A 24,413-nucleotide genomic window follows, 5' to 3' on the forward strand; every position below is an offset into this window, starting at 1 on the left:
AACATTTTCCCCCACCAACACTGGCTGCAGCATGTAGCAGAACAATTCTTTTATTTATTGTATTATGTGGTTTGGATGATATCCTCCAGCCCATTTTTCATTTGCAGACCTGAAACACTATCTGATGGATACAAATGTAGTTTATAATCAGGTCTGAAATTTTGATAATCTTCCTGCTTCTTTTTCAAACCTTTTCCTGGTGTTTTATTCCAGACTTCCTGCACTTCCTGTTGCAGTGTGAGGAACAAATGGCGTAATTTGCACGATTTCCAGGGATTTCAAGCAACATGGCGCCCTCTGTTATATAACAGCATTTTTGTATTCTAACCTGCTTTATTTCTGAGACCCCCCCATATATCTTCACATCCTAACCTACAAAAAATAACTCCTTTCAGATGTTTGTTTTCTTTACCGAATGCTTTAACACAGAGTTAACCCTTTGGTGAGCTCCATACAATCCACTCCTGACTGAACCTTTCTACGCAGACAGATTTCATTCGGTAAATTGAACTGAAACGATGCAGAGGTGGCTGCTGTCTCAGAACGCATGTATTACATTAAAGCTTTCCAACAATAGCCCCCAGGGATTTGTGTAAGCAGGAACGACTCAAACAGAAACATCTGGAATATTCTGACCTGATTATGAAAGCTAATTCAAGCCTGAACAAACCCAGATTGCAGAAGAGGTGGGATCTATTGCTTCCTTTCTAACAAAATTCGTCTGACACACACATACAAAAAAAAAAACCCTGTAAGGAGGGTGAAGTGTTCCATTACATTAAGCTGCTCCAATAAGCCATTACGATGATTTGTCAATTAATCAGAATGATGAAATAATTACAGAATGCTTTCGGTGTGTTACTGTTTTTTGCCTTTTTATGGGTCAAAGTGTTGCTTTCTGATGCTCATGCTATTTTCTGGTTCAAGATATTGCTTGAATAGTGGTTTTAAAAAGTTTGCACAATTCAGATTTAGTAAATATGTTACCTTTAAATTTAGAAACAAGAAATGTACTCCTGTTTAGTCATTCAGAAAAAAGGCTACAAAAATCGGCTAACTCAAATACATCCAGATCCAAATATCAGCTGACTCAAAGGTTACAAAATCTGAATATCGACTGATTCAAATAAAACCAGATTCAAATATCACCTGACTCAAATACAACCTGATCCAACACTGGCCTGAATCACATTACACATGTCACAAATTTGGCTTGAATCAAATACTACCTGACCCAAATTTGCCTGAACCATACACTAGCCACACACTGAAAGATTTATGATCAAACTCTTGATGTCACCCAAATAAGGATGGTTCCCCTTTTGAGTCTGGTTCCTCTCAAGGTTTCTTCCTCATAACATCTAAGGGAGTTTTTCCTTGCCACAGTCACCACGGCTGCTCATCAGGGATAAATACACATCATTCACCTTGACTGTTAAATTCTGTAAAGCTGCTTTGAGACAATGTCTGTTGTAAAAAGCGCAATACAAATAAACTTGACTTGACTTGACTTGACTAGCCCAAATTTTTGTCAAAGATTTGTCAATTATGTTCCAAAAGGTTGCACAATTTCGATTTTGATCAATTTGTTACCCTAAAATTTAGAAACACCTAACCCAAATATAGTCCGAGCCAAACACTATCTGCCTCAAATCTGGACCAATTCGAACCTAATCTGACCACAATTTCAGTGCATGATTAGTGTGTGCTTTATAAGAGAAAAGACATAAATTAAAGACAGAAGTTAGAGTCTATAGGCAGCATGTTAGCAGCAAAAAACTGGTAAAAAGCCAGATAAGACAAAGGCTTTGAATTTACAAATATAAAAATGCCTGATGAGACGGAACACAGAAACAGCAGGCTACACATACTGTAGACTAAATAACTGAGTGGTGAACACAAAACAGGTGCACACAGTTAAGTAACAAGCTACTGACAAGACAGGGGCAGAGACTGAACCTGAAAACAAAAGCGCATACAAAACCGAAACCATGCACAAGTCATATTTGGTGGCCAGAAATTAAGTTCATAAAACCGTCTTTCTGTGCACGTGTCCTTAAAGTTTTAAAGGACCAAATGCCAACAAGAGACCAGTAGAACTCCTTAATGAATTTATTTATTAAATTCTCAAATGATCTCTGTTTCGTCCTTGTGTGTAGGCTGCTCAAAGGTGACGTGCATCAGTCTGACGCGAGAAGCCTCCATCAAACTCTCCCCGCTGCACGGCCAGCAGATCTCCATCCGCTACCTGGACATGAGCGATTGCTTCGCGCTGGAGGACGAGGGCCTGCACATCATCGCGGCTCACTGCACGCAGCTCACACACCTGTACCTCCGGCGGTGCGTACGCCTAACCGACGAGGGTCTGCGCTTCCTGGTGATCTACTGCCCTGCAGTGCGCGAGCTGAGCGTCAGCGACTGCCGCTTCATCAGCGACTTCGGGCTGCGTGAGATCGCCAAGCTGGAGAGTCACCTACGCTACCTGAGCATAGCGCACTGCGGCCGCATCACTGACGTCGGAGTGCGCTACATTGCCAAGTACTGTTCCAGGCTACGTTATCTAAACGCCCGAGGCTGTGAGGGCCTCACGGACCACGGCATCGAGCATCTGGCCAAGAGCTGTCTCAAGCTCAAGAGCCTGGACATCGGCAAGTGCCCTCTGGTGTCAGACGCCGGACTGGAGGTACTCGCGCTCAACTGCTTCAATCTGAAGCGCCTGAGCCTGAAAGCATGCGAAAGCATCACGGGCCGTGGGCTGCAGGTGGTGGCGGCTAACTGTTTCGACCTGCAGCTGCTTAACGTGCAGGACTGCGACGCGTCGCTCGACGCGCTGCGCTTTGTCAAGCGACACTGCAAGCGCTGCATCATCGAACACACCAACCCCGCCTTTTTCTGAGAGCTACAATCTAACAGTGTAAAACTCAGAGAACGCATCCATTCGGCTGCAGCTGTGATGACAATCTCATAACCATAATGCTAATAATGCGATTTCTATTCATTGGTATCAATTCGAGCACTTTTGAGTTGTATTCCAGTAAGGTCTGTTTACACTAAGACAACACGACGATCCACACGGACGTGCAATTCAAATATATTTACAGCTAAGTGCCAAAATCTCAATGGCATCTTTATTAATGTCACTGTAGACTTATGGATTTGTGTTGTTGTTGGTGCTTACTGTATCCAGACCTTAAAAAAGAGAGAATATATATATATATATATATTTCCTTCTTCAATCAAATGTAGTCCATCAACGAAGATATGTCGGTTTCTGGTATTTAGCTATCAGGCTAAATTAGCTAACGATTGCAAAATCTGTGTAAATAAGATCAAATGTGCAATTAAGTTTAAAAGGTTCTGCGGTTTATGACGCAATGTGATTTAAATTCGCTAAAAATTGCGGCGGCCATTTTGTAATCATTCTTTCCTCAAAGCCCCGCCCCCTAGTGCTTAAAGACAGAATTACAGCAGAAAGGTTACAACTTCTACATTTTATACTACATGTATTTATTTCAAGTTAATAATTCATCAATCTTATAAAGATTTGAAAATGTATGAATGGACAAACACAATGAAGTTTAAAAGCTAGTGTACCAGTGTACTGGTGTATCTTATCAACTACATAAACAGCAACTGTGCAAAGTGTGGAAAGTCTTTTATCGTGTTTGAGCGACACATACATCTTCCTTTTGTTTCTACGCATTAAACATATGTAGCGGTATAAAGATTTTGACCAAACAAATCTATAAATGTCCAGATGTTTCTACTTTATTTTTATTAAAAATTCCTCCCTTAGTATGAAGAACAGCTTTACACACTCTCAGCGTCCTGACACATTTTCTCCAAACGTTCAGCTAAAATACTTTGCCCTGCCTCTTGTACAACTCGGAAGATGTTCTTTACATTTCTTTCTTGTGATCCAGTTGATCCCAGTGCAGTTCAATAGGATTTTGGTGCGGGGACTGGGCAGATCGTATCACTCCAGACGTACAATTCAGGTTTTCATCGTCTTGTTGTACGGTGAACTAGTGATGGAAAGATCGGATCATTTCAGTGACTGTGCTCTTTAAACCTTGATCATCCAAATGAATCTCTTTTGAGTCATTTAGTTCACCTTCATTAGCGTATGTGGTAGTCAAGTGATAAAAGAAGGAACGACTCGGACTGGAGGAGTTGAGAGATGAACATCCTGTACATAACCCACAGAGATTACACGATGCTTCGCTCGTGTGCGTCCAGTTAAAAATAAACAAATCACTCTTTGAGACGACTCGTTCTTCTGAGTCACATCGAAGACTCGTTTGAAATAAACGAATCGTTCATGAACGACTCATTACGATGGAAGTATGTTGCATATGGAAGTATGTTGGTTCAGGATTCCTTTCAGTTTTCATTAAATTTCCACCTCCATGTGTGAGTGTGGTGGTGAGGGAGTCTGATCACATCTTCTCTCTTCTTCTCTGTCCTACACAAGTTCTTCAGTTAGAGACAAAAATGTCCAGTTTGGTTTTCACACAACTTTCATCCACTTTACAATTCTTGTGTTTTTTCCTTGAATTCGTTGCATAGAAACAAAAGAAACATGCGTCTCGCAAAACCCCGACTACATTTTCCACACTTTTCACAGCACTGTAAAGAAGAAGGAAACAGAAATTGGGTACAGTCTTTTTTTTTTTTTAAACACTTAAAACACATTTTACTGTATATGTTTTCTTTTAAACCAAGGACTCGTTTTTATGTGTTTAGCCCATATTTATGCTTCGTCTGTATTTTCTCTGATCTTCCCCCCTTACACTTCTTACACTTCTTTAATCATAACACAGCGATCGTGTGCACAGAAGTGTAGTTTGTATTCCGGAAAAGGGAACGAATGTCAAAGGGAATGAACACTTTTCTTTTCATTGGAGCGTAATTTATGCTACGTTACACGCTGTTTACACACATTTGTGTCGAATACACGGCCGTTCATTTTTACCGCGCAGATGCGACACGATCGTTCGATGAAATGTCGCTAATGAAGTAACAGATGCAGACTGTTGGATGTTCGGATGACTTTGTAGCAGTATTACACTTTCATATCACAATAACTTGTTTTTTGTTTTTTTTTCCGTTTATAATAACGCTTTACCAGTTCACACCATTTTCACCAGTTGCTCCTCAACGGAATGTTTGTTTTTAGGTGCTGAATGTAACTCTGAAATAAAGATACCAAAGCCATATTAAAAAACAAACAAACAAACAAACAAAAACCCCTAATCATGTGTCTTGTGTATTTTATTTTGTTTCTGTACAGTCAGGTTCATAAAGATTCGAACATCGTTAAAAGAGTTATTTTGAATCTGTCTGCTACAGTTTACCAGACAGACAGACAGACAGACAGACAGACAGACAGACAAATATATAAGCAGTTACAGGTACACACAGGTTTTGGAATGACAGCCCTTTATATACAATATATAGCCAAAATTAGTGGACACCTGCCAATAGAATATAAATGCTCATTAAACACATAATTATAAATATTTGCTTGATTAATAACCTTCAGTCTTAAATAATATTAGCTGAAAAAGTCAGATTATTATTATTATTATTAAATTGCATGCGTATTATATTTTGTACACTTTTACATATCAGGGATATACATAGCGCCCCCTGGTGTCAAATTACACTATTTCTCCTACTACTTTTTTATATTTTATTTTGTTTTTATTTTTGTTCTATATAAATATATAATATATGTAGAAGCGAAATATTTTAATGTGCGTGTATATACATACATCTAAAAAGATGCTTCGCGTTTTAAAAACTCAATTTAATAAAAAAATAAATAAGATTGTTGTATTAGCGCATTTGTCCGCAAGAGGGAGCGCTGCCTTTTTATCATCACGCAGCTTTTATTTCACCGCCGAAGAAGAGCACAGAGCCGCTGACTTCCTGTATTCCTTTGGTCGGTTAGTGATTTTTACTTTTTCCTGTTTCTACTTAAATATGTTTATTATTCGAATAATTTGAAGACGTTATGATTATTATGTGTTGCTGAAGTTTGTGTCAAAGTTTATTACTAATCTATAATCCAGAATGAATGAGTTTAATGAAGAGATTGAGTGTCATTTATCAGATAGATAGATAGACAGACAGACAGACAGACAGACAGACGGACCGACAGACAGACAGACAGACAGACAGACAGATAGACAGATAGATAGGTAGATAGACAGGCATGCCGATGGATATATGGATGGATGGATAGATAGACAGACAGACAGACAGACAGACAGACAGACAGATATGCCGATGGATGGATGGATGGATGGATGGATGGATAAATAGATAGATAGACAGACAGATAGGCAGGCATGCTGATGGATGGATGGATGGATGGATGGATGGATAGATAGATAGATAGATAGATAGATAGATAGATAGATAGATAGATAGATAGATAGATAGACAGACAGACAGACAGACAGACAGATAGGCAGGCATGCTGATGGATGGATGGATGGATGGATGGATGGATAGATAGATAGATAGACAGACAGACAGACAGATAGGCAGGCAGGCATGCCGATGGATGGATGGATGGATGGATGGATGGATAGAAAGAAAAATAGGCAGACCGATAGATAGATAGACAGTATTTGTTATTAAGATGAATTCAGTGGTTATTAGGGTTAATTAAAGGTCATGTCATTCACACAAGCATGGAACCGGTTTGTGTCACAGTTCAAGCAAAAGGAACTAAATTTCATTCTTCCACATCCAAAGACGTCCTTTAGAACTTCCTCCAAGTTTGTGAGGAAGAACAACATCCAGCTGGACCAGTCAGGTGTCTGAATACTTTTGGCCACACAGTGTATTTCTATCTTCTCTCACGGTTAGTTGTGGATGAAAGGATGGCGAAAGAGAACGAGCTGAAGGAGTCCATCACAGGTTTCTTGATTAGCAGCTGAGCAGCTTCTTATAGACGTGTTTCTTGGTTCCAGCCGGTGTTTGAGCTCTGATCTGTTCTCCATGTGATTCTGTGTGTTTCACTGCAGGTCTCTAAGAGACTATTTACATTGAGGAGAGATGACTGACCTCTGGCAGGAAGCCATAGACCACGCTGTGGCTGTGGCCAGGAAAGCAGGAGAGGTCTCTCTCTCTCTCTCTCTCTCTCTCTCTCTCTCTCTCTCTCTCTCTCTCTCTCTCTGTGGTTTTTTTTCCACCATCATCACCTTCTCCTCCTGATGATGTGTGTTGTTTCCGTAGATCGTACGTGAGGCTCTGCAGAACGAGAGGAAGGTGATGTGTAAAAGCACGTCGGTCGACCTGGTGACTCAAACCGACCAGAAAGTGGAGCAGCTCATTATCGCTTCAGTCAGAGAGAAGTTTCCTTCCCACAGGTACCATAATAACAATCCAGTGGTTCTCAAAGTGTGGGGCGCGGCCCTCTAGTGGGGGAATAAAGACATGACAGGTGGGGCGCAATGAACGCGGGATTTATAGAATTTGTTTTCAATAATCTTCATTTATGATTTTCTTTATTTTTAATTAAGTTTAAACACTCAAAGCAACTACAAAAACAATTAGGTCTTTACAATAAAACAACATTTAAACACTACACTTTTATTTTCTCTATTTTTGAACTTGATCAAAAAGTGGGGAATGGCAGAAAAAAGAGAACTTCTGACAATCAATTAATCAATCAGACCACACCCACTGACAATCTGTTTTTTATATTCTTTTGCATTATTGTGATACTTATTTAATTAGTATATGAAAGTAAAAAAGGAATAAAAAGGGAAAAGTAAACTGAAGAACAATTATTTTAAATCCCTTTTGTGTGTGTGTGTGTGGGGTTCAGTTTTATCGGTGAGGAGTCCGTAGCTGATGGTCAGCCCTGTGTTCTGTCTGAAAACCCGACCTGGATCATCGACCCGGTGGACGGAACCACCAACTTCGTACACGGGTCAGTTCATCACCTGTGCAAGTAAAATCCCGGCCACGCCTTCAAACAAACAAACAAACATGAATGGTGTTGGTGTTTCCTGCAGATATCCATTCGTGGCTGTGTGTATCGGCTTTGCGGTGGAGAAGACGGTAAGAGACTTCACACTGCTGCCTCACACCTACGCTCTTCTTCACACTCTGGTGTTAACTCTGTGTGTGTGTGCTGCAGTTAGAGTTCGGCGTGGTGTACAGCTGTATTGAGGATAAGATGTACACGGCGCGCAGGGGGAAAGGAGCGTTCTGTAACGGAGAACCTCTTCAAGTCTCTCAGCAGAAAGGTTCTTCTGGAATAAGTTCTTTTATTTCCAGCTGTTGAGAAGTAGCGAGACAGATGTTGACCTCCGATATCTGTTTCAGACATTAATCAGTGCATCATCGCCACGGAGTTCGGCTCGAACCGAGACCCTGCTGTCGTCGACAAGATCTTCTCCAACATGAGGAACATCTTGTGTCTGCCAGTGCATGGGTACACACATACACACACACACACACACACACAGGGAGAGGGAGAGAAGAGAATGGATAGGAGAGAGAGGTGATAGAAAGGAAAGAAAAGAAGTATGAGAAAATAAGAAAAAATGAAATTGGGAGGAAATAAAAAAGAAATGGAAATTACACTATTGCTCACTTCTACTGTCTTGGTGTAATCATCTCTCTCTCTCTCTCTCTCGCTCTGCATTGTCCCATGTCTCTCCATAAGAGTACGCGGTGTGGGTTCTGCTGCGTTGAACATGTGTCTGGTGGCGGCCGGTTCCGTGGAGGCGTACTACGAGATCGGGATCCACTGCTGGGACGTAGCGGCCGCGGCGGTCATCGTGGAGGAGGCGGGAGGAGTTCTCCGGGATTTAGAAGGTGAGAGGAGATAAACACGCGACTCACCACGACCGTCACCTCGTCAGTCGGACAGCAACGCTCATACTAGCGTGTGTTTAACCTGCAGGTGGACCCATGGACCTGATGTCCAGAAGAATCCTAGCGGCGAACAACCAGACCATCGGCGAGAGAGTCATCACAGAGGTCGAGGTGTTTCCTGCCGAGCGAGACGATGCCCCTTCACAGACCAAATGACCAGATCCGTCTTAAAGAATTTATACGTCGCGTTTTTACATTCGGTTTCAAAAAAAGCTTTTGCGGTGTCTGTAGCCATAAGTAATGGCACCCCAATGATTTATTTTAGTTTTTAATTCCAGAAATTTACTTTGTTTCTGAGATGTATATTTATTCCACCATGTTCCAAATGTTTAGTGATATATATGTGTGTATGTGTGTGTGTATATATATATATATATACACACACATACACACACACATATATATATATATATATATATATATATATATATATATATGTGTGTTGAAAATTCAATCCAGGTAGAACAACATGCTAGAAAAATATTTTATTATTCCAGTTATTTACAATAACGGCTGTGTTTACTGTTCACTTCACAATCAATAAAAACACCATTCCTGCTCTCTCAATCAGAACAGTGTAACACGAGGGTTATTCACATTGAGCGCAAAGAAAAAGACGTGGAGACGCAGAAACATGGTCAGGGTTTTTAAGTGTGGATGTGCAGAGTGAGGAATGAACACGGCATGGTTTAGACTCACACTTCTATCCGAGGAAAAAAACCACACGAGTGAGAGCGTATCTTTACGTTATTCAGTGCAGTGTGTTAGTTCTGTCTCGGTTCTGTACCCCGACTCCATTTATTATGCGCGAGATCTTTTTGGGAAAAAAAAAATCGCCGTTGGTTTGTTTTTTTTCCTACTCTTCAAATTCATTATTTTCTTATAACAATGAACTTTTTCCTTTTATATCGTACCACAGCAACGATTTCTTTTATTGTACTTCTTATCCGTTTAAAGTTACATGTAGCATGGTTCCTACAAAAGACTAAATTTTTTTATTTATTTTTTTTTTAGTTAAAGAAAATGCAGCTTATTGTGTAAACATGAAATCGGGAAACGTGTAAATTCGTCTGGTATTAACATCTCCGTTACAAAATCCTGACTCCTTCAAAAAAAGTAAAACAAAACAGAATTTCTTCAAATTGGACAAAACCCTTAATAAAATTGCTTCGTACCTGTTTTTATTATTATTTTTTTATTATAAAAGGCCACTGATTGGTCCGTCTTACTTCCTGTTTGTGTTGCGTCAGTGAAAAGAATAAAACCTACGTGATACGTAACAAAACACGTGAAATAAATTAAATGTTAATAATTAAATGCAAATGATAAAACTGGCTTCAGCTATTATCTGCTACGCGCTGGATAAAACGTATCTATAGTCACGCAAAACATCGATCCAGAGAAGGAGAAATAAACGCGGGATGAAAACGAAGCTCGGGGTCGGACGCGGAGTTTCCGACTGGAGTATAAAGTGCTTGTGAATGCTGTGAGCCGAAAACCAAAGTGACTGCAAATGTTTACACGCTTCATTGAAGTCTGAGGGAAAGCTGGAGGTGCTGAAGTTCAAAACTAACATCAACACCTGATAGAAAAACGTTTCAGAAGCGTACCTGCTAACGGATCAAAAACGTAGCGAATGCGAGTTTGATTTAAAGTCTCGACTCAGTCGTTGAGCAGCAGCAGCATTTGCGAGTCTTCAGATTTGGATCTGCTGGGGTTCAGCACCGTGTACCAGGGAGCGCCGGCGAGCATCGGCGACGAGGGAGAAGGTGACGGTGTGGGCGGAGCAGCCGGGTTTGACCTTGAGGTGACGCCTGGAATCAAACCCACCCTCTCGATCAGCATCTGATAAAACAAGAGACGCTTTAATAACTGGGTTATTACACACCGCACTGACACGTATGCTACTTTCTATATTGGGATCATTTGCACAATTATAACTCATATAAGGGTCAGAATTCCTGTGCTGTTTACTGTTCTTGATGTGAGCATCCATGTTGTGACATCACTTGTCGAACCTGAGAGTTGAGGAGACGTTCAGAGTTCCTGAAAATAATTTTTTTGTGGTTCGAATCAGGAAAAACAAGTTACAGGTTCAATTTCGATAGTTTGGGTTTTTTTTATTAATTAAAAGCAGTTTATTATTATTATAAAAAATGTTAGGTTTATGAGGGACCTTAGATTGTAACTAAGTATTCGGTACACTTGTACACCAAACCGAAAGTCTTATATATATATATATATATATATATATATATATATATAAATATAAATTACATTTTCTCAATATCCATAAATCCAATTGAAATGTAATTGAATAAAAAAAAAAATTGCCCCAGGTCACTCAGTACCGATATCATGAATCAGGTCTAAATCAGTAGCGAATTCAGCACTTTTGGATCAATCAACGTTCCTCAATTAATAATATTTCCCTGTTGTTGTTCCTGATTCATGTCCAATTTATTTATCGCTATAAATCTATGGTAAACTGATAAATCTCCTGATTCTGTCTGACCTGTCTGAGGCGTGCTGTGTAGATCTTGTCTGACTCCAGGGCTTGTTTTTCCAGAACGGGGATTTTCCAGCGGTCCAGCTCTGCACGCAGTTCGGGTCCGTCGTACAGAACCACCGGATCGAGCCGGTTCTGGTTGATCAGCTCCACCAGACACTCCTTATAATGAAGCCTGGAGCAGAGAGTCAAAAGGGAAAGATTTTTTAACACTGCAGATAATCAACACAGGCTTTTAATGAACACATTCTTAATGAATTCTTAATGAATGACATAAGCAGCTGCTGGTCACGTCGGTACAGAACATTTTTCAGTATTGACTTCCTGTGCATAGGAACGATTTTTGAACAGGAAGTGAAGATGTCCCGTACGTGCAGTAACCCTTATATTCTTGGAAAGCTGGACGTCCACACGATTCTTCTTTCACGCTGCCCGGCTCCTTGTGCTCCATCACTGCACACACACCTACAACAGACAGAGTTAAGCTCAGGCCATGTACACACACTTAATTGTACAGTCTCAGCTGCCATGTCTGGGTAAAACATAATGATGTCATTCAATCATCCCAGACAGATTTGATCGAAACTGTGTTTATGTCTGCAGGGGACGGGAACCTTTTTTTCGACAAAAGCGAAATTGAAAAAAAAATATATATATATTACTACTATAAAAAAAACAATAACAAAAACCTTTATTTATGTCCATGTACGACTCAAAAATAAACAAATATGAAGAATCTCATTTTGAGCAGGTGCATGAAGAACAAAGCACATTTTAAAACGCTGAATTTTTTTCAAAAAAGTAAACAAATATTTTACAATAATAAAATAAATTGATTCGAGTTTTTTGTCCGTTTAAATACTGATTTCAAAGCTGCTCTGATCTCATGGAAGCTTTTAAAGTTTCAGCAGCGATACCTTTTGGACACTTTTGTCCTTCGTCATCCCTTCGTCTGGACACGAACGGATGGGACACGCCATGGTGCTGAAAAGAGAAGATAAGCAGGCAGTCAGACAGTAGGGGTGCAACGGATCGCAGTCGATCAGTGAATGGGACGTGTTAATCAGTATATATAATATATTGTGCAAATTGACACATGCAGATAAATATGCATATATGTACAGCATTTAATATAGAAGTGGAAATGTGTACAGCAAATAAATATAATGACTATGGCAGTGAAAATGTGCTGGTAAACCAATAATATAAAATATAGGGTTATATTAGTGCAGGATGTGTGTGAGGCACAATATGTGTAGAGAATGTGGGATGTTACTAGTTAATAGTGCGAGGTTGATGGTAATATATATATATATATATATATATATATATATATATATATATATATATATATATATATATATAATTATATATTAACAATGGCCTGTGCATGTACAGATTATTATTAGTACAGTATTAATCTGACCTGCAGTAGGCTGCGTAGTCTGGACACACTCCAGTCTCTGAGGTGGTACAGGCAGTCCCTGGGGTGATGGGCATGTAAACCCTTAGCAGCACAATCAGCAGAGAAATCACATGCCTGCACGTGTTGGAAAAAAAAACAGAAAAAAAAAAAAAGTTTTTTAATTATGCAGTTAATTTCTGCGTAAACTGTCGAATGATGGAGATCGAGGGACTCACAGAGCCCATCCTGAACGGCTGACTGCAGCCTCCGCAGAACTCGTGCTGGCATTGAGTGCACTTAAAATGTAAACAGCCTCCTTTAGACAGAAAGAACCGGAACTTGCATTTGGGGCAATCTGTAAAATACGAAACAAAATGCTCAGAAAATGTGTGGTGTGTGAGTAATGTGAATAATCTGGAATGATATCAGGTTACGGTATCAGACCTATCTTGTTCCTGCTGAGGAGGAGCTCCAGACGTGAGTTTTGGAACTCGGGGCTGTTGAGCTGCAGCCACTCTTTAAACTTCTCACAGGAAATTCCTTCGTGCTGGGAAGCCCACTGAGGACAGAAGGGGTCAGTATGGGCTGATTGATTTTATACAGCGGTTCTGATTGTAGTGTAGCTACTATGAGTTATAATATGTCATTGTTTCTATAATCAGAGCGAATTTGCAAGAACTTGTGTGAAGCCTAATCATATCGCATAATCTAAGCCTAATCATGTCGCTAAAAAATGAACGGTCTGAACAATGTATATATTTTTAGAGCTTACACTTTCTGAACATTTCCCAAGTAGGATACATTCTTTTTAAGATGATTTTGGTGCTTGGACATCTTACATTTATGGCATTTGCCCTTATCCAGAGTGATTATATTCATCTCATTCATACACTGAGCAGCTGTAGGGTTAAGGGCCTTGTTTAGGGGCCCAGGAGTGGCAGCTTGTTATGGCTGGGATTTGAACTCACAACCTTCAGCTCAAGCGTATAATGCCTTAACCAGTAAGCTACAACCACCACTCTTGACGATGTGGGTCATAATTTATCATCTCTGGCTACACAACACCGACCCCTGGGGTTCTCCGGACCACTTTTTACACAATTTTATATTTGTAGAAATGTTACATACAGGGCTTTTGCATTTAAAGCATGTACTCTTCCTGCAGCTTGGGCAGTCCATCCTCAGTCGGTCCGCTTCATGTAGAAGTCCGAATGAACACTGTGGAGAACGGCGAGTTAATCTTTACCAAAACACAGCCAATCATTTCCACCATAAGCCAGCGTGCGATAGGTTTATTCAACTCCCTGCTGAATACGTGCTGAATATATTAGCATCTGTTAATGAACTGCATGCGGGTTCTTACATGAGCACACCAGCGGAAGTTGGGCATCTCCTGCAGAGCCCGGTCCCTCAGCTTCCTCTGGAACAGCTCATGGGTCTGTGTGTCTAAATAATGCCTGATCTGTAAATGAATTTGGAAGTCATTAAATGCGTCCTGGCATTCGTATCAAATGGTATGGCGTGGCACTGGTTAGAAAATAAGTACGTGTCAGATAGAGAACCAAAAACCAGAGTCTGGATTTATGCATGATTAGGATTTTATCTTAAATAAAATAAAAATACAAAGACGGATTCTTTTTTCAATAGAAATTTAAGGTAAACAGCTATAAATACGACAAATATAGAACAAGATGATTTAGGCCATGACGATTGATCTAATTATCTAATATGATAAAAATTGATTATAATGTAAACCACGTGACCGCGTGTGTCTGACCTGCGTGTCGAGCAGGCTGAAGTACTCCATGGACTCCTCCCTGTGTCCAGCCGCTCGCACGTCCGGCTCATTACACAGCGGACACACGGCGTAGTCGATGCTCTTCTCTTTGATGACGGACGAGAAGTAGGCCTTGAAGCAGCATTCGCAGAACGTGCACAAGCAGTGGGTCATGGTGATCATCTGAGAACGAGGATGAGGATTCTAACAGCAGTGTTTCAGGTAAGATAAAAACGTCCTATTGTAACTTGTGTTAAAATGCATAATGTTTTAAATGCTTTACAAATAGCTTAAACATAAATAACAGGCTTTACACAGTTTGTTTAGTATGTTGATACCCACACAGAACAGTGATGTGGTTTCAGACTTTCTGAAATCTATAAACATGACAAACATTATCACATTATATAGACAGAAAACGCAGTGTTCTCTGACCTTACTGAAGGACACCTGCTCCTGGCAGATGGGGCAGTCGTGAGAAAGGTATTTGAGAGCAGACGGGATGTCTCTGCACGCCTGAACCGCCTCCAGCACATCTGCGGGGGTGAAAGTGCAACCCTCCTGACTCAGGATGATGTTGAACATCTCGGCTTTCTCGCCCTGGATGCACTCTGGGACGTGGACCTGCTGAGGAAGAGCTCAGGGGTTTGGAGGGAACACAGGGGGGAGGATCTGAAAGGGTCTGGTGTGATTTAAACGTTCACTTACTTGTGCACTATTGAAGTTCTGCAGCTGGATGAGAATTTGATGCTCGTCCATGGCGATGATCCTGTTTGGCTCTTTCAGGACATAAGCTGCATCTGAGTCAAAAACATTCAGGGAAAAAAGATAGTGTTTTCTAAATCTGTAAAAATACACTGAACAACAACAACAACAACAAAAAAAAAATAAAAAAAAAGAATTCTGACTTTTTTAACATGCTTTTTTTTTCTTTTTTTTTTTACAATCACTTTTTAAACTTATTTTTTATATATATATATATATATATATATATATATATATATATATATATATATATATATATATATATATTTTTTTTTTTTATTAAATATAATTTCCTCCATTCTCTGTCAATATGCATTTTATTTCTAGAATTACTGGACATATTTACACTTTTTATTATTATTTAAGTAATAACTACATTTGCATTGTCTTAGTGATTAAATTAATCAATAACACTTTTTAATTAATAATCAATGAATTATACACAATATAAAAAAAAAATAATACATTATTTTACATAGATTTGTGTTTCCATTTTTCTAGAATCTCATTGTTGTTTAATTTTACAAAAAAAATGTCTAGGCACTTTCTTCTTCTTCTTTTTATTATTATTATTATTATTATTATATAAAATGTCTTCATATGTTTGATGATTTACTGAAACCTGATGATTTACTGATTACTGAACGATTCTCAAAAACTCAGATGTTTTTTTTTTTTTTACCTCTGCAGTTCCTGAAGGTGACCACCGCCTGGTCTGGCTGAACTGAAGGGTAAGTGACGGTCACTACCTCACCACCTCTGTTCTGCTTCCTCTGGAAGTATATGGTCAGTTTGTTCTTCATCCTCTGAGGGGAAACACCCACGGGCAGATGACTCACCAAGACTCGATGTCTGTTATCAAGTAACCTCGGCAGAGGCAAAGAACCCTCTACGTGCCCCTCGTCATGCTCCTGACTCTGCCTCCACGCCTGAGGGATGTCTGGAAGGGAACAGATTGTCCATTTATTCACAAATTGCTATAAGTAAAAGAAAACTTTGTATTGGTATGTATTTTTAATAAAAAGTGTAGAATTATATCAGCCCAGTGTTTAAGAGAGCGTGACTGGTTGTGCCGTCTGAGTGGGAAGAATATAGATACTCTCTCTCTCTCTTTCATTGGTCAATCACAGCAAAACGAGCCAATCACAGATGTCTGTGAGGTCGTGTATGTGGAAGAGGGCAGATAGACACTTATAGTTAGCTAATAGTTAAAGAAAATCCTTTTGGTACCCTTGTCTTTGAATTCAGCCTGGTACATGTTAACTATCCGTTCCAGACGAAGGCTTTTAAACAGGTTGCTGATGTCCTCTGGATCGGTGGAGTTCATATTTGGGGCTGAAAATAGCAAAAAACAAAACAAAGAAATAAGCCACAGGTATGACCCTAGTTCATAAATTGTTATATACCCGTTATATTTAATTCTGGAAGTCACTTCAAGGAGTAAAGTCTTTTTTTACCAGTGATGAACGGGTTAGTTGGGTTTTTCTGGAGGCTCTGCGCTCCGAACGTAATCTGGAAATCCATCAGCTCCTGCGTGTACGACCTCTTGGCCCCGCTCAGCTCTCCTTCACCATCCTGAGACTGACTCCCCTTCACACATTTAGGATCTGGAATCACATTACGGAGAAAATGAGAACGCTGCCCGACTGCAGTGTGCTGTAACTGAATAACCGAATAAGGATCGTCTCTGAGTGCCGAGATTATAAATAGTCTAATCTGGTGAAGGCCATACAGAATAGCGAGATCTTACAGCTGTGGGCCGACTGGTTCATAGACGACGTGGACATTTCAGGGTGAGAGAACTTCCTGTGCACGAAGTTCCCACTGCGGAAAAAAAGAGGAGTTGATATGAACTTTTATTACGTAATATTCATGATAAATTAGTGTTGTTATGGTTATTACGATGAGCGCGGGGGTTTTGTAATAATATGAGGAGTAGGAGGGGGAATGAAGAGTTCATCAAAAAAATGTTTTAATAAAATGCAATTTCCCAAACTGGCTCGTAGAGTCCATGACGTAGTAGTCCAGTAATAGAGCAGTCTGAATTTTCTCTCTACCCCAGAGTGCAGACGTGAGCATTTTAATCAAACAAATCGAATACACACTAAACGAAAATCTACTAAACGTCCAAATCTGTGCAAAATTGTCTGCGCTATCAAGTTTAATTACGTCCGCATGGAGAGCTGTAAGCTTTGTGGACACCTGACTAAATGGTTATAATCTCCACTCTTCTGGGAAGATATTCCACTAGATTTTGAAGTGTGCTTGAGGAGATTTGTGCTCATACTGATGTTGGTGAGAAGGTGAGGAGGCCTTGAGTGCAGTTCCAATTCATCCCAAAGATGCTCAATAGGGTTGGAGGTCTATAGCAGATCTTCCACTCCAACCCATGTAAAGCACATCTTCATGTCACTGGCTTAATGCATTAGAGATGGTAGAATTCACGGATTCCCATTGGTGCATCGGCATAAAAGTTAACGATGTGATGCATCGATTTTAAAAAAGTGTGCATTGGATACATGCACACATTTGCATCAGTAAAAATGATTTATTGATATATAATTATTAGTAGATGCGCTTTAATTAAAAAGTGATCAATAATTTGTGACCGATATTTGATATGTAGAGCGATTTTTCCTCGCACTGCTGCTGCTACGTGAATAGATGTGATAGATCATGTGATAGATCATGTGATGTAAAGTAGCTACGCTAAAATAATCAGACTCCTGTTGGTTCCACAGACCTTCCGGGGGTCAGATCAGGTGTGCGATGGTCCGGCTGATCCACGAGAGATTGCTGCTTCATGTTAGAGGCCAGATTTGGAGATTTGTTCGGACGGGTGGAGAAAAGCGGTGACTCGCGCTGAAACGCAGCGACCATCTCCTCCAGGACGATGGACAGGTTGGACCAACCCTGTGAATCAAAGAATATGAGGTTTAATGTTATATTAAAATGTCAAATTGTACAATTCACAGCTAAGAAAATCAATTCTAATGATACTTTAGAAAATGTAATTTAGAAGTTCTTAGGAAGGATTTGGACACCTGACGTTTCCAGCCATATGTGGTTCTTCTCCAAACTGTTACCACAAAGTTGGAGGCCCATAACTGTATAGGGTGTTTTCCCATCACTTACACTAGAAGACTCAAACCTGTTCAAGCATCACAATACCAGCTCCATGAAGATATCATTTCCAGGGGTTGGAGTGGACGATCTCCTGCTAAAGATCTCCAACCCTATTCAACACCCCTGGGATAAATGTTTCATGCTGACTGCACCCCAGAGCCTCCTCACCTCACCTCACCTCACCTCACCTCACCTCACCTCACCTCACCATACCATACCATCAGTACCTGACTTTGCTAACACCCTTGTGGCTGGACAAGCACAAATCCCCAGTACACTCCAAAACCCAGTGGAACATCTTCCCAGAAAAGTGGAGGCTATAATATAATATAATATCATAAGACTGTGTTAATGAGAATCTGTCACTCATCATGCCCCCTGAGCCGGAGGTGTAGTAATAACGGTGTGGTTCACCTGCTTCCAGTTGCTGAGGCAGTGCAGGAGGACGTGACCCTGAGCGTCCACGCTGCTGCTCTTGCTGTTGATCACCATGCTGTTTAGTGGGCACACCAGGCAGCGTGGAGGATTCTGAGGATGAGTTTCGTGGAGCCAGATGCACACCGGGATGTTGTAATATACCCCTTAGGGACCAACACACACACACACACACACACACACACACACACACATACACACATACACACAATTCTGTGCTGCTTTGTTTTTAATCTCTGAATTATGTGCCTGAAGCACGCTGAGGTTTTACCTTCGTAAAGCAGGGGGACGGTGCCACGCAGATGGACCAGCTTCTTCCTGTCTTTATTGGGGTAATCTAAATAAAAATTTGATATAATAAATAAAAACCAGGCATGTTGATAACAATGTAATAATCTAATAACAGCTTTATATACAATACAGCGCACGGTGCGCTTTAATACGTACAGCACTAAGATACTTACAGTAATAATCCACGTAGAGGTGCAGGTCAGGAAACGCCACTGTGACCTCTTTGACCTCTGCCAGGACTTCATCTGGGAAGCAGTAGTTACACTGTGCACAAACACGGACACACAGCTTATGATAAAACTCGGAAAAACGGCGAGATTTAAGAAATCGGTTTTGCTGTACAGGCGATATTTAACACCCTTTCATTGTAAATAAATAAATATATATACCAAATTTGTGACGCTTGGTGAATATAACACCGCAGCGAATGACGATTGCCAATCAGCAATTCGTCAAATGTAAACTAGCGAGCGCAAAAAAAAATATATAAAAAAAACCGCAAAACTGCTTTACAAATTTTACAAAAAGCTAGTGAGCGTAAACTTTACGAACCCGGAATTATCGACTGCCAACACTTGGAATAATACTAAAGATGACAAACTTTAAGGACTGTAAAAATTCAGAGAGACGGCAACTGTAGCAAAATGTAAACTTTACACATGACCTAATTAATGACTGTAAACGTTTAAAATAGTGATTTATGCCTGTACACATTATGGATAATATTTACAAAGAATTTGTAACTGTAAAGTGACTGTAAACATTCCAAGACGTGCTTAACGACAGTAAACTTTACAAAATGTTTAACGACTGTAAACGTGACAAACAACACCGGCTACAAATGTAGCGAGCATGAACTTTACGAACAGTGCCTTAAGCGACAGTACATTTTACAACTACTTTACATATAATGCAAACTCATGATAGATGTCTGACTGTAAACTTTATATATATTTAGTGCTTAGCAACCACAAACTTTACAAATAATGTTTACTGAGGTGACTAATTAGATGAGCCTGAAATGTACAAGTAATATTTGGCAGATTTAAAGTTTACAAATTGTGAATTATGACGAGACATTTACTACATTTTGATTTTACACTTTCCGACCAAGGCTTCGAGAGTGTAAATTTTACAACTAATATTGATTTACTATAAAGTTTTATAAGATAGTGCTAGCTAGAGTTCCGTGTGATTTATGCGGATGATATTTTTTATGCGAGTTCCTGCGAGTGTTGGAGTGTAAAGTATTACTCTAAAGTATTACATTATATTAAACCTGTAAAACGAATGGATTCTAACCCTCTTATTCTGCCCTGTTCTTTAAAATCGACTTTTTGTGTCAATCAGGATTACTTGTGTGCAGCGTTCAAACTGGAAAATCTCGATTTGGAAGGCAGGTGCGTCACTGGCAGGAGACGTGAGTAAACGTGTTTACAGGAAAATGACGTGACTTTCAGTTTTTTTTTTATTATTGTTGTTTTTTGTACACATCTATGTTAAAGTACAAGAACGAAAAAAGTACAGATAGAAAAAGGTTAAAAGGGGGGTATAAACTTTTGCACTCACTTAACACTGGGGTAAAACATATTAATGTAAATGTAAGTGCCTATGAACGTGAGTTAGATGATTATAATGCTCTTATAGATGTTACTTATGCTCAGGATTGTAACTGATCTTTTTTTTTGGAAGGGGGGGCCGCTGCCACCCTGTGCCACCCCTTAGGCCACGCCCACTGTAACGCCAACTGTTAGTAAACACACACAAAATGACTTTTTTTTGCAAAAACGACTTGTCTAAGAGAATAAAGCAGGTTTATTCGGAGTGTGTGGATTTTGTCATGAATAAGAAACACGGCTGATGATCTGTGGTGATGTTTGACAGCTAAGCCGCTAGCTAGCAGCAGACCGCGTACCTCTGCTAGCGTTTGAAACTCCAGCTCGGAAGTCACCCGCGTCATCCTGAAGCCCCAGGGATCTTCCCGAAACGACGTGAAAGCAGCCCACACCGCTGTCAGGTTCTCTCCAGGTCGAGGTCCACATCCACAAGTTCCTTCATAGCGCTAAGTTTTACCGGAAACCTCCGACTTTTGGTTCGCTGTTCCGCCGCCGGGAGGGGGGAAGGGGGGGGGGGGGCGTGCAGCCCTACTTGCGTACTACGCAGTATGTGACGTTTTGACTCTGCGCACTATTTACCCGCACTCACAAAGTGCGGAAGTACGCATGGGAAACGCGATCTCTCGCTGTCCGTCGTACGCAGAGCGCAGATCTGCAAATCATCAGTCAATGAAATGCGCGGAGTAACTTCCGGGTACATTCAGTGTGAGATTAGTGGTGATGAGCGGCGGCGGAATAAACACGCCCATTACAACTGGAATGGGGATTTGGGCCATAATATTAATTTTGCCAATAATAATAATAATAATAATAATAATAATAATAATAATAATAATAATAATAATAATATAAACCCATACAATCCACAAATTCCAAACAAGTTCTTTATATAAATGTTTTGCTTTTTTTTTCTGTAACAATCAAATTCACATGAATATTAAGCCAATAAATAAATACAATTAATAAAATAATCACTGCATTATGTATTTATTTGTTTATTATTGAATGAATGCATGAATGAAATTATTTATTGTCACTAAAAAAAAAAAATCAGAATATAATTATTAAGCTATCCTCCAATTTCTTATTCATCTTTCTATTTTTATTATTTATGCACAAAATGTAAATTAATGTTTAGACAAATGTAATAAATTAACAGATGTAAAAAAAAAACCCTGTTTTTTTTTCTATTTGTTATTATGTGATGATATTACATATTACATGGTAAAGAGTAAAAGAAAAACTACCCCGGCATAAGATATAAATAAAGACAAATATATATTTTAAAATATATATTATATAAATATCAGTAAAAATATAAGTATATATAAAGATATATACTATAATAGATTCAGACACCAGGGGGCAGTCGAGGTCTTAACATCAATCTACGGGTTATTACCCTGCGGTCCGAGGCATCCGAGGCTCCCAGCTCTTTATTGGCATAGTTGATGGCACATAAAGTTGATGGGGGTTAAATGTGGCGTGGAGGCCATCAGCCACGTACATAACTTGTGTATAATTCACAGCATTTTCTCTTTTCATTCTGGAAAACCAGAACAAAGCCCCGGGGCTCAGAAAGCAACATATACGAGAAAAGGCCTACAGATTTATACATCACCTATAGTTTCCCCTAGAGAGCAAAAAAGATCAGATAAAAAAAAAAAGAAAAGATCATTGTCCTGGAAACCCGAGTAATCGTACACATGTGCGGTGTTCTTGGGTTTCAGCAGAGATATTAGCAGGAAAAGTGACTCAGTGTGCTGCCAAGATAATGATTCTCAAGTTTATCTGCACGAGACAGGGCCCTTAAACATTCCTCATCCGAGACGTGCAACAGAGATTCCATTTATAGCGGTGATATGAATTACTGTTATAATTATTATCCACATCGATACAGCGCTCGATAGATCAGCACCTATATCTCATCATGTGTCCGCGTTTTTTCATCGAAATGAAGGGATCCTTCACTAAATATGATACTTGAATGAATCTCTCAGTCTCCTCTGGAATCAAATATAAAGTGATAAGTAATAAAAAAATTTCATCTGGAAGAAAAGCACAATTAGGAGTTTTCACTTCCGCACAGTACGATACCAAATACGGGCTCAGTCCATATCCAATTTTTCTTTCTTTCTAATTGACATGTGACCTTCTTTATTTAGAATCTATAGAAAGCAATCTTTTTTTTTCGTTCTTTCATTCTTTCATTCTTTCTTTCTTTCTTTCTTTCTTTCTTTCTTTCTTTCTTTCTTTCTTTCTTTCTTTCTTTAATATTGGAATGTTCTTTCTTTCTTTCTTTCTTTCTTTCTTTCTTTCTTTCTTTCTTTCTTTCTTTTTTTCTTTCTTTCTTTCTTTCTTTCTTTCTTTCTTTCTTTCTTTCTTTCTTTCTTTCTTTAATATTTGAATTTTCTTTAAAATTTAAAATTAATCATCTGTTTTTTTTTTTTAAATCATTGTCTTGAGTGAAATCATCTGATCATTAGAGCCCTAGAAATGGTGAAATCACATCTGCTTTTTCTTTCAACTCGACTTAACTCCACTCCACTCCACTCCACTCCACTCCACTCCACTCCACTCCACTCAACTCAACTCAACTCAACCAAACTCAACTCAACTCCACTCCACTCCACTCAACTCAACTCAACTCAGGCTTTATTGTCATTCTGCACATACACAGTACACAAAAGAACGCAGGGTCATTACTAACTAACAAGGTGCATAAAGAGTAAACAACAACAGTAAACATTAAACATAACAGATTTCAGGTGTGATAAATATGAACGTAAGAAATTATTTATTTACATATTTGAAAATAACCACCACCACCTTCACCCAAACCTGCGTACAGAGCATTAAAAAAATATATAAATAAAGAAATAAATAATTATTTAGCTCTTTTTTTAATGCTTTGACGAAAAGAAAACCCCAAAATGGTGGCAGTGCTGTTTAACATGGCCTGCTAAAACTGAAAAAAAGAACACGTGAAAGCAGCCATTGCATTGCCATCTAGCATGATCCATACGGCCGTTTGATGATAATACTAACGTGGAAAATGTCACGCTAACCGTCTATACTCACCTTTCATGTATCGTTATTCTCATTAGCTTTTCAAAAGACTTCGATAACCTCTGAAATTCATGGCTCGACTTCCTTTTAAAGACGTGAGGGATTTGAGATGATACGTCACTCGTTGTGAGTTCAGTCACGTGAATCCCACGCTGCAGTTTTGTAATTAAGTATTTTATTTCTCATGTTTACACCCCATCCATCATTCTCTTGCTGCTTTGAAAAGCATATTGCATCAGATCACGAAAGGCTTCGGGGGAAGTTCCGTTCCTTGATTCTGTAGTGGTGTGAGCCTGATCTCCTGGGCATCTGAGGTCCCATCTAATAAGTTTCATATGACTAATAAAGCAGCAGAGCAGCCCTTAAGACCACATCACGGATAAGATCACTAGACTTGCTCGTGGCTTATGGTGCTTAATGTTCTCCTCTGAGCGTGTTGAAGCTCGTGGCATTGTCACATGTACTGTATTGTTGGTGGAAAAAATCCAGTGGATCCACCACAGGACGAACGCACCG

The 24,413-nt window shown here is 39.5% G+C and overlaps 3 protein-coding genes across 6 annotated transcripts in view; 2 read left to right on the plus strand and 1 right to left on the minus strand.

The window, feature by feature from the left end:
- The window catches only part of fbxl7 (F-box and leucine-rich repeat protein 7), a 40,797-nt gene extending 35,550 nt beyond the window's left edge, over window positions 1-5,247 (plus strand). For both annotated transcript variants that reach the window (XM_083525880.1, XM_083525881.1), the window contains exons 4-5: window positions 2,160-4,946; window positions 4,983-5,247. In XM_083525880.1, the coding sequence (XP_083382006.1) occupies window positions 2,160-2,896 (737 nt within the window). In that variant the 3' untranslated portion in view covers window positions 2,897-4,946; window positions 4,983-5,247. The remainder of the gene's footprint in view (window positions 1-2,159; window positions 4,947-4,982) is intronic.
- Window positions 5,248-5,885: 638 nt separating this feature from the next.
- impa1 (inositol monophosphatase 1) lies at window positions 5,886-9,477 on the plus strand. 2 transcript variants are annotated; one of them, XM_083526088.1, is made up of 9 exons: window positions 5,886-5,951; window positions 7,041-7,134; window positions 7,252-7,385; window positions 7,847-7,951; window positions 8,037-8,082; window positions 8,162-8,270; window positions 8,350-8,458; window positions 8,693-8,844; window positions 8,933-9,477. In XM_083526088.1, the coding sequence occupies exons 2-9, from the start codon at window positions 7,072-7,074 to the stop codon at window positions 9,058-9,060; spliced, it is 846 nt and encodes a 281-aa protein (XP_083382214.1). In that variant the 5' UTR covers window positions 5,886-5,951; window positions 7,041-7,071; the 3' UTR covers window positions 9,061-9,477. The 2 variants fall into 2 exon arrangements, with proteins under 2 accessions (XP_083382214.1, XP_083382215.1); XM_083526089.1 differs by having other exon boundaries at window positions 5,924-5,947.
- Window positions 9,375-21,501, minus strand: LOC310717499 (uncharacterized protein). 2 transcript variants are annotated; one of them, XM_083525637.1, is made up of 22 exons: window positions 21,128-21,501; window positions 19,386-19,476; window positions 19,193-19,258; window positions 18,901-19,067; window positions 18,104-18,273; window positions 17,111-17,184; window positions 16,818-16,967; window positions 16,591-16,695; window positions 16,043-16,300; window positions 15,304-15,395; window positions 15,031-15,222; window positions 14,596-14,778; window positions 14,182-14,280; window positions 13,947-14,036; window positions 13,263-13,377; window positions 13,055-13,173; window positions 12,840-12,953; window positions 12,331-12,397; window positions 11,785-11,878; window positions 11,420-11,588; window positions 9,765-10,749; window positions 9,375-9,607 (listed from the first exon to the last, which is right to left on the minus strand). In XM_083525637.1, exons 1-21 carry the CDS (start codon window positions 21,170-21,172, stop codon window positions 10,567-10,569), a joined length of 2,643 nt encoding a protein of 880 aa, XP_083381763.1. In that variant the 5' UTR covers window positions 21,173-21,501; the 3' UTR covers window positions 9,375-9,607; window positions 9,765-10,566. The 2 variants fall into 2 exon arrangements, with proteins under 2 accessions (XP_083381763.1, XP_083381764.1); XM_083525638.1 differs by having other exon boundaries at window positions 15,031-15,219; window positions 21,128-21,410.
- Between the last annotated feature and the right edge of the window lie 2,912 nt (window positions 21,502-24,413).

The sequence above is a fragment of the Silurus aristotelis genome (assembly GCF_946808225.1).
Source record: "Silurus aristotelis genome assembly, chromosome: 22".
NCBI classification, from domain to species: domain Eukaryota; kingdom Metazoa; phylum Chordata; class Actinopteri; order Siluriformes; family Siluridae; genus Silurus; species Silurus aristotelis.

What these genes read in the sequence shown, in the direction of transcription:
- LOC310717499 (XM_083525637.1), bottom strand. Translation starts at nt 21,172, where the DNA reads ATGACGCGGGTGACTTCCGAGCTGGAGTTTCAAACGCTAGCAGAG. An exon ending in GACTACGCAGCCTACTGCAG is followed by an intron (nt 12,398 to 12,839) that starts GTCAGATTAATA and finishes TTCTCTTTTCAG; the next exon opens with CACCATGGCGTGTCCCATCC. An exon ending in GAATATAAGGGTTACTGCAC is followed by an intron (nt 11,589 to 11,784) that starts GTACGGGACATC and finishes TCTCTGCTCCAG; the next exon opens with GCTTCATTATAAGGAGTGTC.
- impa1 (XM_083526088.1), top strand. Translation starts at nt 7,072, where the DNA reads ATGACTGACCTCTGGCAGGAAGCCATAGACCACGCTGTGGCTGTGGCC. An exon ending in TTGTGTCTGCCAGTGCATGG is followed by an intron (nt 8,459 to 8,692) that starts GTACACACATAC and finishes TCTCTCCATAAG; the next exon opens with AGTACGCGGTGTGGGTTCTG. An exon ending in AGTTCTCCGGGATTTAGAAG is followed by an intron (nt 8,845 to 8,932) that starts GTGAGAGGAGAT and finishes TTTAACCTGCAG; the next exon opens with GTGGACCCATGGACCTGATG.